The 12,974-nt window shown below is 49.4% G+C and overlaps 6 protein-coding genes across 6 annotated transcripts; 3 read left to right on the top strand and 3 right to left on the bottom strand.

The window, feature by feature from the left end:
- Positions 1-226: 226 nt before the first annotated feature.
- On the bottom strand, positions 227-2,702 carry VTP21DRAFT_4444 (uncharacterized protein; the record flags this gene model as incomplete). Its single annotated transcript, XM_069394856.1, has 3 exons — positions 227-519; positions 621-929; positions 989-2,702. The coding sequence occupies 3 exons, from the start codon at positions 2,700-2,702 to the stop codon at positions 227-229; spliced, it is 2,316 nt and encodes a 771-aa protein (XP_069256052.1).
- A 726-nt stretch (positions 2,703-3,428) lies between these two features.
- On the top strand, positions 3,429-4,729 carry VTP21DRAFT_4445 (uncharacterized protein; the record flags this gene model as incomplete). Its single annotated transcript, XM_069394857.1, has 2 exons — positions 3,429-3,988; positions 4,048-4,729. 2 exons carry the CDS (start codon positions 3,429-3,431, stop codon positions 4,727-4,729), a joined length of 1,242 nt encoding a protein of 413 aa, XP_069256053.1.
- A 361-nt stretch (positions 4,730-5,090) lies between these two features.
- Positions 5,091-7,098, bottom strand: VTP21DRAFT_4446 (uncharacterized protein; the record flags this gene model as incomplete). The annotated part of the gene is made up of 9 exons (XM_069394858.1): positions 5,091-5,275; positions 5,362-5,972; positions 6,051-6,186; positions 6,239-6,318; positions 6,382-6,425; positions 6,500-6,566; positions 6,635-6,678; positions 6,740-6,835; positions 6,904-7,098. 9 exons carry the CDS (start codon positions 7,096-7,098, stop codon positions 5,091-5,093), a joined length of 1,458 nt encoding a protein of 485 aa, XP_069256054.1.
- An 83-nt stretch (positions 7,099-7,181) lies between these two features.
- Positions 7,182-8,079, bottom strand: VTP21DRAFT_4447 (uncharacterized protein; the record flags this gene model as incomplete). Its single annotated transcript, XM_069394859.1, has 2 exons — positions 7,182-7,513; positions 7,632-8,079. 2 exons carry the CDS (start codon positions 8,077-8,079, stop codon positions 7,182-7,184), a joined length of 780 nt encoding a protein of 259 aa, XP_069256055.1.
- Positions 8,080-8,176: 97 nt separating this feature from the next.
- Positions 8,177-8,991, top strand: VTP21DRAFT_4448 (uncharacterized protein; the record flags this gene model as incomplete). Its single annotated transcript, XM_069394860.1, has 3 exons — positions 8,177-8,255; positions 8,385-8,612; positions 8,687-8,991. 3 exons carry the CDS (start codon positions 8,177-8,179, stop codon positions 8,989-8,991), a joined length of 612 nt encoding a protein of 203 aa, XP_069256056.1.
- Positions 8,992-9,574: 583 nt separating this feature from the next.
- VTP21DRAFT_4449 (uncharacterized protein) lies at positions 9,575-11,583 on the top strand (the record flags this gene model as incomplete). Its single annotated transcript, XM_069394861.1, has 6 exons — positions 9,575-10,090; positions 10,163-10,270; positions 10,342-10,518; positions 10,594-10,689; positions 10,775-10,936; positions 11,005-11,583. 6 exons carry the CDS (start codon positions 9,575-9,577, stop codon positions 11,581-11,583), a joined length of 1,638 nt encoding a protein of 545 aa, XP_069256057.1.
- Between the last annotated feature and the right edge of the window lie 1,391 nt (positions 11,584-12,974).

Genomic DNA, 12,974 nt, shown 5'->3' on the forward strand with positions numbered 1-12,974 from the left:
AGCTTTGTTAAAAAGCCACAGTTAGATAATCTTTTGTTGAAAAGACCATCCAGCATCATCATTTTGCAATTGTTGAAATCACCAATGTTAGAGTGTTGAATCTCTTACCTAGAGAAAATGTTGAATTTTGCTCTTACCATTACACCGAGGAGCCTTTTGTTGAAAAGACTACTCCATTTACACATCATGTACGTACACCTATATACAAAAAAAAGGAGGGAGACGTCTACTCCCGTTGAGCACGGAAGTGACGCGCAACCTCGCACATATTGCTGAGTTGTGCCTGAACCTCGGACCAGGTACGGGTCTTGAGGCCACAATCAGGGTTGATCCAAAGCAGGTGCTTAGGAATATACTTCAGCATTTCAGCAACACGGTCGCGCATTTCTTCGACGGAGGGCACACGAGGCGAGTGAATATCGTACACTCCGGGGCCAATTTCATTGGTATACTGGTATTTCTCGAACGCGCTCAACAGCTTCATGTCGCTCTTGGAGTTCTCGATCGTAATCACATCGGCTAGGAAGGATAAGAAAATATATTAGCTCATCTTTTCCTTCTTCAACCACTCTCTCGTCCCCCTCCCCCCCTCCTCCCTCTGGAGTAAGAAGGCCACATACCATCCATGGCTTGAATAGCCTCGAAGATGTCGTTGAAATCTGAGTAACACATGTGAGTATGAATCTGGGTGCTATCCTCAACACCTGTCGTCGACAAGAGGAAGCTTCGGACACTCCAGTCCAGGTAGTAGCCCCAATCCTTTCGACGAAGAGGCAAGCCCTCGCGAATGGCAGGCTCATCCACCTGGATGCACGGAATGCCAGCTTTCTCCAGATCCTGCACTTCATCGCGGATGGCGAGTGCAATCTGCTGGCAGACGTCCTTACGAGGGATATCATCACGGACGAAAGACCAGTTGAGCATGGTAACTAGGATGCAAAGGAAATCAGCATGGCAAACAAACAATAGAATGAATCACCCAACGTACCAGGGCCAGTTAGCATGCCTTTCATAGGCTTTTGGGTCAGAGTCTGGGCATACACGGTCTCCTTCACGGTCATAGCGAATGGCCGATGAACATCCCCGAAGATCACGGGGGGCTTCACGCACCGCGAACCGTAGGACACAACCCATCCATTGTCGGTGAACAGATACCCTTGCAAGAGTTTTCCGAAATGAGCCACCATGTCATCACGCTCAGATTCACCGTGGACAAGCACGTCGAGGCCAACTTCCTCTTGGAACTTGACAGCATACTGAATCTGGGTTTTGATGAACGCCTCGTACTCCTCGGCTGTGATCTCACCCTTGGTGAACTTGGATCGAGTGACGCGGATCTCTTTAGTCTGAGGGAAAGAGCCGATGGTGGTCGTGGGGAAAAGAGGAAGGTTAAGCTTGGCAACCTGGCGTTCGCGACGGTGCTGGAATGCAGATTTGCGTCGGTACATGTCATCGGTCACTGCATTGACACGTTCCCGAACAGCGGCGTTGGTAGTGTGAGAAGAGTTCTTGCGGGCTTCAATGGAGCGAGCGTTATCCGCTAGCTCATCCTTTACTGCAGTGTCGCCGGCATTCAACGCCTTAGTGAGCACTTTGATCTCCACCGTCTTCTCTGCAGCAAAGGCAAGCCAATCGAATACCTCGGGATTGTTCTTCTTCACATTCACCTCATATTTTGTCGACACAGGGCTGTGAAGCATGCTAGAGGAGGGTGCGATGAACACACGCTCCGAACCAACCGCTTCGACAACGCGACGTGCAGTAGCAAGCGCTTGGGCGAGATTAGTTTTCCAAATATTGCGACCGTCGACGAGACCGAGAGACACGACCTGGGTAGGCTTGAGCTCAGCGAGAACGGCGTCAAGTTGTTCCGGGTTGCGAACAAGATCAATGTGAATACCATCTACAGGAGCGTTTCGAATAAGTGCAAGATTGGGGGCGATGGTGCCGAAGTAAGTGGTGAGAAGGAGTTTAAGCTGAGGCGTGGTAGTCTTCAGGCGACTGTACACCGTCTCGAAGGCGGTGAGGTCTACAGGCAGATCCTTAATAAGGACTGGTTCATCAATCTGTACCCACTCAGCACCGGCAGAAGCAAGCTTGGTAAGGAGCTCTTCATATGCAGGGAGAAGGCGTGGAAGGAGAGAAAGGGTGTCAAACTTCTCAACCCCCTTAGCAGCCTTCCCGAGAAGCAAAAAGGAAATGGGGCCAAGCAAAACAGGGCGAGTGCGGATACCAAGTTCCTTGGCTTCCAAGAACTCATCGACGGGCTTGGTCGTTGCGAGATGGAACTGCTGGTCAGGAGTAAATTCGGGGACGATGAAATGATAATTGGTGTCGAACCACTTCTTCATCTCACAGGCGGGCACATCGACCTTGGGAGTGGTCTCGGTAGCAGGCTTCTGAAGACCACGGCCCATAGCGAAGTACTGGGTCAAGCCATGAGGAAGATGCTGGTAGCGCTGAGGGACGACACCGAATACGTAGGCAGTATCCAACACATGATCGTAGAATGAGAAGTCATTGCTTGGGATGTGCTCGATACCGTTATCCTGCTGGAGGCGCCAGTGAGCCTCACGAAGTTTCTTCGCACCAGCGAGGAGGTCGGTTTCTGTAATCTTGCTGGACCAGAAACTTTCCACCAACTTCTTCAACTCACGGTTAGCACCAACACGAGGAAAACCGAGGTTTGTAGCAACAACCATTTTGAATAATGTAATTTTAGTGAGAAGGAAAAAGGGAAAAATTAAAAAAAAAACTAGGAGTAAAGGGGTAAGAAAATGAAGAGACTATTGCAAGATGAGAAAAGAAGAGTATGGTGAGAAAGAACTCGGTGAGAGAGTAGCCTTAAATAGGGGCACAAATCAACCCCCGACAAGAGGTAAAAAAGCTTTTTCTCGAGCACGCGCAAAATATAAGGTGATTTACCCCCAACAAAAGAAAATAAAAATAAAACCAGAATAGTGCTCCAGGAAAAAACTTAGGTTGAAGAACAATAACAAGTTCGATCAAGAGCGTGTAATGATATGCATCAATTCAGAATGGCACCGTTTCCATACTATCACTATTACTCTTCCCTCAAGTAAAGAATTGCTTTTCCCAAGCTTTTCGTATAACATGCACCCCGCCTATTGGCTTATAAAGGCGTGCTTATTACGGAATGACTGGGTACAACTGGCTAGAATTCGAGATATTAGAATCCGCTCTAGAGTATCACCATCTCCCTTTTGATAACATGTGCCTGCCCCATCTCCGCTATTTCCCATTCCACCATCTCTGGAGGCTTAGCCATGGCTCTTTTCAATTTCATGTTTTGTCATCAGCGAGGTTTTGTCATCAAAGCGTGACGGCTAACGGAATAGAGACCTAAACAAAAAGGTGAGGACGATACGAAGTCACTTCTTAGTCCGTTTCGTGATCCGTAATCCGTAATGTCCACTACACAACAATCAACAAGATCATCCCTTTTTACTTGTCTGGCATGCCATGTCGCCTTCCACACCTCCGATCATCAAAAGGAGCACTACCGTACTGATTGGCATCGCTACAATTTGAAGCGCAAAGTAGCAGAGCTTCCCCCCGTCACAGCAGAGCAGTTTGCAAACAAAGTGCTAGCACAGCAGGCGAAAACCAAGGCTGCAGATGATCGTGCAAACTACTCGGCGGAGTGTGTGGCGTGTGGAAAAGTATACTCTTCGGAAAATGCGTACAATAATCATTTGCAGTCCCGTAAACACAAGGAGGCCGAGATCAAATATGAACAGAGAGTAAGCAAGAACGGACAGGAGACCGAAGCACGGAAACCAGCCGAAGCAAGAGAACAACCAAAGGACGCGAGCACATTGGAGAAGAAACCAGTACCACAAGCAATCACAGAAGCAACCACAGAGGCGGAGATGCTGGATATTATCGATAAAAAAATCGAGGCCGCCGTTAGACTGGAGGAGACGGACTGTCTCTTTTGTACCCATCAGAGCTCTACTTTTGAGAAGTATGTATTCTATGAGTCGAGTACTATCCCATGTACTAACACGGCATCCCTCTTCCTAGGAATATAGAACATATGACCGTGTCCCACAGCTTCTTCATACCCGATATTGAATACCTCGTTGATCTGAGCGGCTTGATCAAATATCTTGGAGAGAAAATTTCGGTCGGCAACCTGTGCATCTACTGCAATGGTCGGGGTCGACAAATGAATAGCCTTGAGGCGGTACGTAAACACATGGCAGATAAGGGCCACTGGAAGATTGCCTACGACACGGAGGATGATGTGGTGGAGATTGCAGACTATTATGATTTCTCATCAAGCTATCCCGATGCAATGGAGACGGATGGGGATGGCGTGGAACTTCCAAGCACGGGAGGTGTTCAGTTGGCCGAGGATGAAATGGAGCTCATACTGCCCTCTGGAAATAGAATCGGGCATCGCTCGCTTCACCGTTATTACAAACAAAGCTTGCGGCCTACGCAGCTGGAGAGAGATTCGGCTGCCATCGGCCACTTGATTACCCATTACGAAAATGAAGGTATGGTCGGGTCGGAATCCGGAGGCAATAAGCGAAAGCAGCCCCGCGCACGAGGGTTGCTTTCCGATCGCGCCTACAACGAGATACACATCCGTAAGACCCATGATCAGTTCCGTGAGCGACGGAATCATCTCGACTTCGATTCGCGGATTGGATGCAAGGCTAATAAGTTGCAGCGTCATTTCCGTGCTCAAATCTTGTAACCTATTGCATCTACCCCCTCCCCCCACTTTGAACAAAGACGATCCCCCACTTCGTTTTATCTTTCGATGTACATATATATATATTCAATATTTACTATGTAGTTAGAAGGAGAAAGAAAAAAAAATGAAAGAAGCGTGAGATCAAAGAAAAACACTACAAATTGTCCAGTCAGAAAAAAAAAACATCCCAATGATAATGAACAATGTCGTTAGAATAACCATGATACTATGCAGAGTGAAGTGAATCGAATTGGGTATTAGTACACCATAAAAAAAATAAAAGGAACCCTTTGGAAAGGATTAGAGAGGCTACTAGAGGAGGAAGCGAGGAGGGAAAGAAGTGGGAAAGCGAAATGCAAAACTAAGGCATCTTTCGTTGGCCGCACACCATTTCTATCCCGTTGGGTAGCGGATGCAAATAATGGGCCTTTTTACTTATCTCGCATGCCTCCACTGCGCGGTTCTGGCGCTGCAAAAGGAAACGAAGACAAAGAGCCAGATAGATCACTATCACCGAACTAATGAGGTTGACGGTGTCGCCTTGGGCTAGAGTTGGATATCAACAATGGATTACTCTTCAGCAAAGGATAGAGGAAGGAGAGGGGGGGGGGGTGAGGAGATGTAGAACTCACCATATGAGGCAGGATTCCGATAGAGCAGCTGAGCTAATATCTCGGAAAACCCACCGATTCCGGCGACGAAGGTCGCCGCCAACAGTCGCTTCGTTGCATCGTGGCTGTAGTTAGAGGTGATCCACGCAGAGAGCAATGGTAATATGGAAAACATGCCCGCCATCACGAAAAATAACACTAGATACCGGACCGAGGGCTGCCTTACGAAAATCAGGACCAAAAACCCGAGAGTAGGAGGAATTCCACAGGCAGCGATGGGGATTCCACGCTGGCGCTTGTGGTCCGAATAGTAGGCAACGCCAAGAGAAAGAATCGATGAGCACAAAAGGATTGGGATTGCTAGCGCCTGGGCTTGGGCTCCAGCATATCCCATTTCAGCAATAGTGGCGTGGATATACTTTCGCTGGCTGCTGATACAAGTGTAGACGGCTAGATAGAGAATGGTCAGAAAGTATACCTGACAATCCAGAAAGACCTCCTTTATTTTGGTGAGTTCCACTCGCACTTCGGCGTGGTCGCAAGAAGTGGATTGTGCAGCTCGCTGCTCGGTCCAATCGCGCTCCTTGGGCGATAACCATGTCGCGCTTTGGGGAGAATCGCTGACGAGAAAGCTAATAGCAAAATAAATAAAAAGAGGCTATTCTCAGTATTCACCCCTGTAAGTCAAAGCAAGCAGTAAGATCACTAACAAGTTCAACACGCCAACAAAGCAAGTGGTCATTCCGGCGCACAACAAGAGAATCTGCCAACCGCTGAGGACTCCGTTTCCCCTCGCGGGGGATAGACTCACGAAACCACTAAAGGCATAAACGATTGCAAGACCCACTAGAGAGCCGTCAGAACCCTATTGCCACTTCCACCCGGTAGGTCTACTTACGCCATATAAGGCTGAGCCGAAATGCGTGCTCTTTCTGAGAGTAGTAGTATGGGAGCAAGTGGATGATGGCCGGGAAGACCCTAAAAGAGAATTGGACGTGAGATGACCCGATCTACCCGCCCCTCTGATAAGGATGTGTTTACCCTGCCTGGAAGACGCCGATAAAGAAGCGCGTTACCAGGACGCTCTGTCAAGGGCGAAATCATACTTCACATTAGTGGAGTTCCGAAGGATTCAATGGGATATAAAATGAAAGGATACCATGAAAAATTTAGATAGCACGCTTAATGCTAGAACGATGCCCGAGAGGGAGATCATGATGGACAACCTAAGTTAAAGGGATGAGGAAAGGGTTAGAGTGCTTCGACCCCTACTGGCAATATGGAGAGAACAAACCATTTTTGGGGACCTATCCACTTGAATATTAAGCTCAATCCGAACTTCAATAGAAATGCAGTTAGTCCCAAGGCAGCCTTACTAGTTTCAATAGTGAAATCATACATTCATGATCATGTATCCTATGGCACTGAACAGCTCAATCCAGTAGAATCTCTCTTCGCCGATGCGCAAGTCCTGATCGATATGCGCCGTCCTTGCCTAGTTGCAAATGAGTAATGTGTTTTTAGGCGATATTGCATGGGAGCTTAGAGAATCGAAATACTCACGATATACAGGCTAGACCTGTCGAACTTGTGCACCGCAAACAGCACCATCAGCCAGACAACTAGCCTGCCATCGATTTTGCGCACTAGGCGCCGTTCGTCATATACGAGCTGCTCATCGTACAGAGCCTTTGCCTTACTAGAAGCGCGCAGCCTCGTCGTGATCAGGGAAAAGAGTTGGGGTAATCGTAGGATCATGGCGTCAGTCTGGTGAGGGCGTGAAAGCAGAAAGAAGCAACATCAAGAAGGCGGCGGAGGGGAAGAATAATTGAGGAAGGCTCTCACAGGTCACGGTGCCTAGCGCGTCTCTCCATACAGCTCGCATTCCGCATTAGGAATCGAGCGTCCACAATACCCTTCCTCGCCGCGGGTCCCACGATATAGAATGTGGGTTGGAATTTGTGAGGAATCGCTGACCAGAACCGGGCAAGCGTTTCGGCTTGCGGCTCCGGGGGCAGGAGCGGGGGAGAGGAATGGGCAAGCCTGGCCTCATTACATGATGATCCTAGCGCGTGCTCTGCCGTCAAAAGAATGGCGGAAAAGCCTGGTGTCATCTCCACATGCTGAGTTTGGATTCCCGACAGCTCGGCCGGGATTTGGTCGCCGCAGCTCTCTGAGAATCGCACAATGCAGGCAGATTGGTCTCAGCCGCAATCTCTTTGGCCCAACGGGGCCCGTGTGCCGGGGAGGGTCGTGTGCGGTCCATTACGGCACGCCAACGAGAAAGGCACTAAAGGTGCTTGCTTGTCGAGCTTTGTTTTCAATCAACCTTAATTTGTGGATCACTTGCCTTGACCAAGCGCACGCGGGCCGCCTGGTTATCTCATCACAACGCGCGTGGGCCGCGGCAGTCACGATGACCGGCGGGAACCTTCGGGGCCGGCTGTGCCATCTGGCCTGCTGGTGTGGATGGTTGGCCGGCGTTGCATGCTGATCGCCCAGCGCGTCAGGCAACCAAGCTGACCTCAGCCCAGGGCGAAAACAAACCGCGAAGACAGAATCGTGCACATGATCTCCGCATTCGCGTGCCTGGGCCCGCCATTTGCCGGGGGAAAGAGAGTTTAATTTTTCATTTTGCGACGGAGATGGCCTGAGGAGGCTGCAATTTTCAGGGGAGAGGCTGCAAATCCGCGCGCGTGGATTGCTGGGGAGCCCAATCTTTCTCGAACAGATTTGCATATAAACCCAGCCAGTGAGAGCCGCCCTTTCACGCTCTCACCTTGGCTTTTTAAAACGCGAAAAGAGGCCTCCCGTCCGGACCTTTGCAGCTGCTACAATGAGTTGTGACATTGATTGTCGACCGCTCGTAAAGCCTTGCTCTCTGGCCAAGCGGCAATTGCCCGACTCTCTGCTAAGTAAGTGTGATGCCCATCCTTAAAATGCTGGCCTGTTCTCCCCTTGGACTGTGCCATGATGGTTGCGCATTGTGCTCTCAACACAGAGTCCTCCGTCGTCTGACTGACCTGCTCTCCCATGTCTCGTAGATTTTGCTTCAGAACATATCTGGGGGCTCATCAAGAGCTACTCCCCGAAGCGGGAGGAGAGACGAGGCCGCTACTCTAAGCGGGAACCGGTCATTCTACCGGAATTCATGTTCTACATGCACCGAATTAATTCACGAGGCGGCATTAGCCCGCTTATCATGATATTGGCGATGATATACGTGTTTCGAATCAAAAAGCGGCTGCTGCCGAATGGGGTCGGTGGATACGGTAAGCCTGCTGAATTAGCCATGATACTGGTTTCGAGCATTTGGAACTAACCGAGGATCACCTATCCTTCCAAGGATTCTGCCACAAGATCTTCACTGCATGCATCCTAATTGCGTGCAAGTTCCTCCACGGTGGCCATGGAGCTGGGGAATGGGGTGAGGAGTGGCAGGATTTGCGGCGACTCGACCACGGCAAGACGAGCCACCTCCCCCTTACCTCACGCGCAATGTCCAAGCTGGGTGGCTATGTCTTTAGCTGCTCAGAAATCAATCTGATGGAACGCGTGCTCCTCCAGCTGCTTAACTTCGATGTCTTGGTGCGGCCAGATGAAATAGTGACGTTTCTACAAGAGCATCGCAAAGACTTGTGTGCCCCATAGAGTTCCAACATGTACCCTACTTTTCTCTTATTTAATCTGTGCCCGCGACTTTCTCACCTCCATCTAGCGCGGCCATCTCTCTAATTCAACCCCCTCTCCAAGATGGACCCCTTCTGCCTCCCACGTGTAAAGTACTGCAACTGCATGTGTATTTTTAACTTGTTACTCTGCGCTTCCTCTATTTACTTCTCTCGCCATATTGAAGACATACATTCCATCTGTTTTCCTTCCCCTTTGTGCTTATAGTAAAATCAATAATGCATCCCCTTATCCTTCCCCCTCCCCTCTTCCCTGCCCTCATGGAGAATTTTCGGAGTTCGAAATCCTTCGCGAAAACGGTGAAATTTACGCGTTTCATTTCCCAATTATATCTCCTCAACTAATAAATGCTTTTCCGAGGCCTCGAGGCAATCAACTCCTGCTTCCCGATGATTCATCCACACACGTCTTCATAGCTCTGCACTTCTAATTCCACTCACCTTTGTAATCCAACTGCACGGACAGCCATTTCACTTTTTTTTTTACTGTTTGAATCCTCTCCGAAAGTTCCTTAATTACGCTTCCTCCCCTCGTCTTTATATTAATGAACTGCGGATTCTCCTTTAAGCATTCGCACAAAAGCATTGCTGCCGAAAGATCGCAGCTCACTACTCCCGCACTGCTGCGAAAGTCACCCGTTATCAAGGGTGGAGGCATACTCAAACGTACGCGAAAACTTTTCACGCGTCGGCCCGCATCTATGGATTCGCGAGGACTGCATAGGGATTCAGACGTCACAACAGCGTCCATCGATAGCCTCGAGGACATGGTGGCATCCCCCACCATGGAGACAAAGCACTCGAATGTAAACCCTAAGACTTCGATTTTCAGATTTCCCTTCTTCTCCCGCCCAAATCGTCAACGCCGTGAAACTCTGCAGACGCTCGAATTCCGACGCATCGACATTGCGCCAAAACTACGCAAGTGGCGGGATGCTGTCTCGCAGGACGAGATAGTACGACTGGGGCTTGATGTACGGCAGTGCATGTGGCAGGAGATTGCGTTTGAAATTATAGTAACGGAAGAGGACTACGTGAGGGATTTGAAGATGCTTTTTCAGGTAATGCCAATGTCTCTTGAAGCTCATTCGCCTATTTCCAGGCATTAAAAAGGTGGGAACCCGCATACATAGATCTTCATCAAACCTATCCGTGACCATGGGATCAACGTGCCCCATCACGCCTCTTTGCTATTTAATAACATCAGAGATATGATCATTCTGCATCAGTTGCTGTTGGAGGTTTGTGTCCATGTTTGTGGCCGTATTGAGTGTGAATTAACCTTGGAGGGGGGGGGACGGTCTCTCTTTAGAAAATGGAAGATCAACGAGACCGAGAATGGCCAGTCATGTCAAGCGTAGTGGGGTTGTTCGAACCACATCTCTGGAATTTTGCCATCTACACCTCTTATCTCTGCAACCTAGATCTTGGCATCCAGCAAATAGAACGATGTATCACCAATAACGAACCGTTAGGTGTTTTTTTGAAGGTAAGAGAGGGAGCAGACGGCTACTGATAACGGATGAACTTATCTCCAGATAATCTCTCTTTCCACACGACCTAGGAGCAGATGCTGAAGCCAGAATGTCGGAATCTTACCCTACAGGCTTTCATGGTCAAGCCCGTGCAACGACTAACCAAGTATCCGCTCTTTCTAAAGGTAATCAGCTTGCGTCCCCTCTGGGCTACCCCCCCCCCCTCTCTTTTTTTTTTCTGACTCGAAGTCCTCGGTTGCTTTGCGCTAGAACCTGTTGGAAAATAAGGATCCACATTACCCAGACTATGAAAAGACGTCCCAACTCTTAACCAAGATGGAGGCTATGATACACAGGATGCAGGAGGAGAAGCGGAAAGAGGAGGAGCATCGGAATATCGTGCGGCTCTTTCAAAGTATAAAAGGATCAGAGGTATTGCTGCATTTTTTTCCTTTACAAAAGGGTCCCCATGCTTGCTCCTAACCTCTACCTTCTACAAGAAATACCCGGAAATGCAGAATATCCCTCGTGACCGCTCTCTCCTCCTCGAGGGGGATCTAATGCTACTCAATATACCCTTCGAGATCCCCGCCAAACCCCATTTTCCGCACATCGCCATCCACACCGCCGAAGAGTATTCCCAGCCTGTGCACGTTTTCCTATTCAACGACATGCTTCTCCTAACCCGTTTCAGTGCCTCCAGCAACCAATACAAGATGGTGCGACCCCCGGCGCGAGTTACCCATGTGCGGAACGTGACGACCCTTGCTGGGGACAGTATGCCTCCTAAGCTGCCTGCTCCTACACCCGCCTCCTTCACTTTCGGTACCCCTTCTTCGGGGGGCGACGAGACCGCCCTCCCTTTCCTGCAAGCCTACCCGCTCTTCGAATGCACCCTCGTGCACCGCTCCAGCACCACGCTCCTCTTTTACGCCGTTTCCGATCAGGAGCGTGCTCTGTGGGTTCAGCGACTTGCCCAGTGTGTCAAAATGCATACAAATCGCACGAACGACGAGGAGATTGAACCGTGGTGGTACCACAGGCGAAAGCGCCGAAACGTCGAGCTTGGAGAGTTTTAGTATTTTTATTTTTTAGTACCCGATCAACTAATGTAGCACTTTCGTGTCTGTTTTCTGTATTAAGATGCTTGACTTGTCTGAGGAAAGGGGTCGCCGGTGGATGCGACCCTCCAAGTTCTCTCTATCTTTATTTTTTTTTCTATTTGTGGCCTTATCCTCTTGATAGACAAGAGATGACGTGCTAGCTTGTATATATAAATGATGTCTATCCTGAACGCTCAACTAGAGAGCATGGCTAAAGGGGGGGAGGTTCGGGACATAAGAGGGTTTAGAGTTAGGAGACGAACGGTGGCTGAATTAGTCACTAAGATTAGCAGGAGTGTGGTGCAGCATGGAATGGGCGCTCTCCTGCGCTTGAGAAGGCACATTATTTACCAGGCCTTCGCCGGGTGCTTCATTGACATGAAGGGCCGTTGTAGGAGTTCTTCGCCCTGTCAAAGAGAATCCCAGTGTCCAGTCCACGAGAGCGGAGAAGAATGACTAAGCACAAGCCTTCCTTGTGGAAGCTCTGCCCACCTCGCTCTCAATTTGGTTTATACTCCCCGAGGACGCGGTTCGGAGTTGCAACTCTCCCACATGGTAGGTACAAACCATGGTGTTCACGCAAGAGCCTCACCGCAGGAAGGGAATTGCGTCTGTTTTGAGAGCCTGATCCCATAACGGAACTGGTGCATCGGTGCTACGCTGGCCAATAGGGCGCCCGCTGACTAGGTTGCGGTGACAACCGAGCCTCCCGAACTCCGCTTAGGCCTGAAAAAAACATAAGAGATACACCGGAGCTAAGATGCGTTGCGAGGTTAAGATATCGGCGATAGACTATTAAAGGACAAACATAAGATTTTCTTTTTCTCCGAGCCGCCGAACCTCAGGAAATGCGGAGATGCCCTCTGGAAATATGGAAATATATATATATGTGCGTATTTCATGTCGGTCTTGCATCGCATGATTTCCCATACTACTCCGTGGCTCTAGATACTCCACCTCAAGGGCAATTGCCTCCTACCAAAGCCACCTGGATACATAGAGCCCGACCATTTCGCACATACCTCTGCGATCTCCCCCCAATCCCCTCTACTCAGTAGCACGAATAACGCCTTGAACCATGATCCACACTCCATCCAGGACGGCTAGTCTCAATTCTCTATGGCAACCGCCCAGCTCATTTACCAAAACTCCACACTGCCTGCCCCAAACAAACTGTCTCCAAGCACAGATCACCCGGCCAAGAGCCACCGGCAGTACAAGTTTTGCATCGGGACGGGGGCATCATATTGCGTGCGAGATTGAGAGAAGGAAGCAACGGAATTGGCTTTAATGACAGCACGATAGTGGGGAAAATGTCCCCTCTTAGCATTTTGCACACTCTGTTTCTTTTTACTGCTAGTGTATTA

Source organism: Calcarisporiella thermophila (assembly GCF_041956535.1).
Source record: "Calcarisporiella thermophila strain CBS 279.70 unplaced genomic scaffold VTP21scaffold_2, whole genome shotgun sequence".
In the NCBI taxonomy this organism is placed as follows: domain Eukaryota; kingdom Fungi; phylum Calcarisporiellomycota; class Calcarisporiellomycetes; order Calcarisporiellales; family Calcarisporiellaceae; genus Calcarisporiella; species Calcarisporiella thermophila.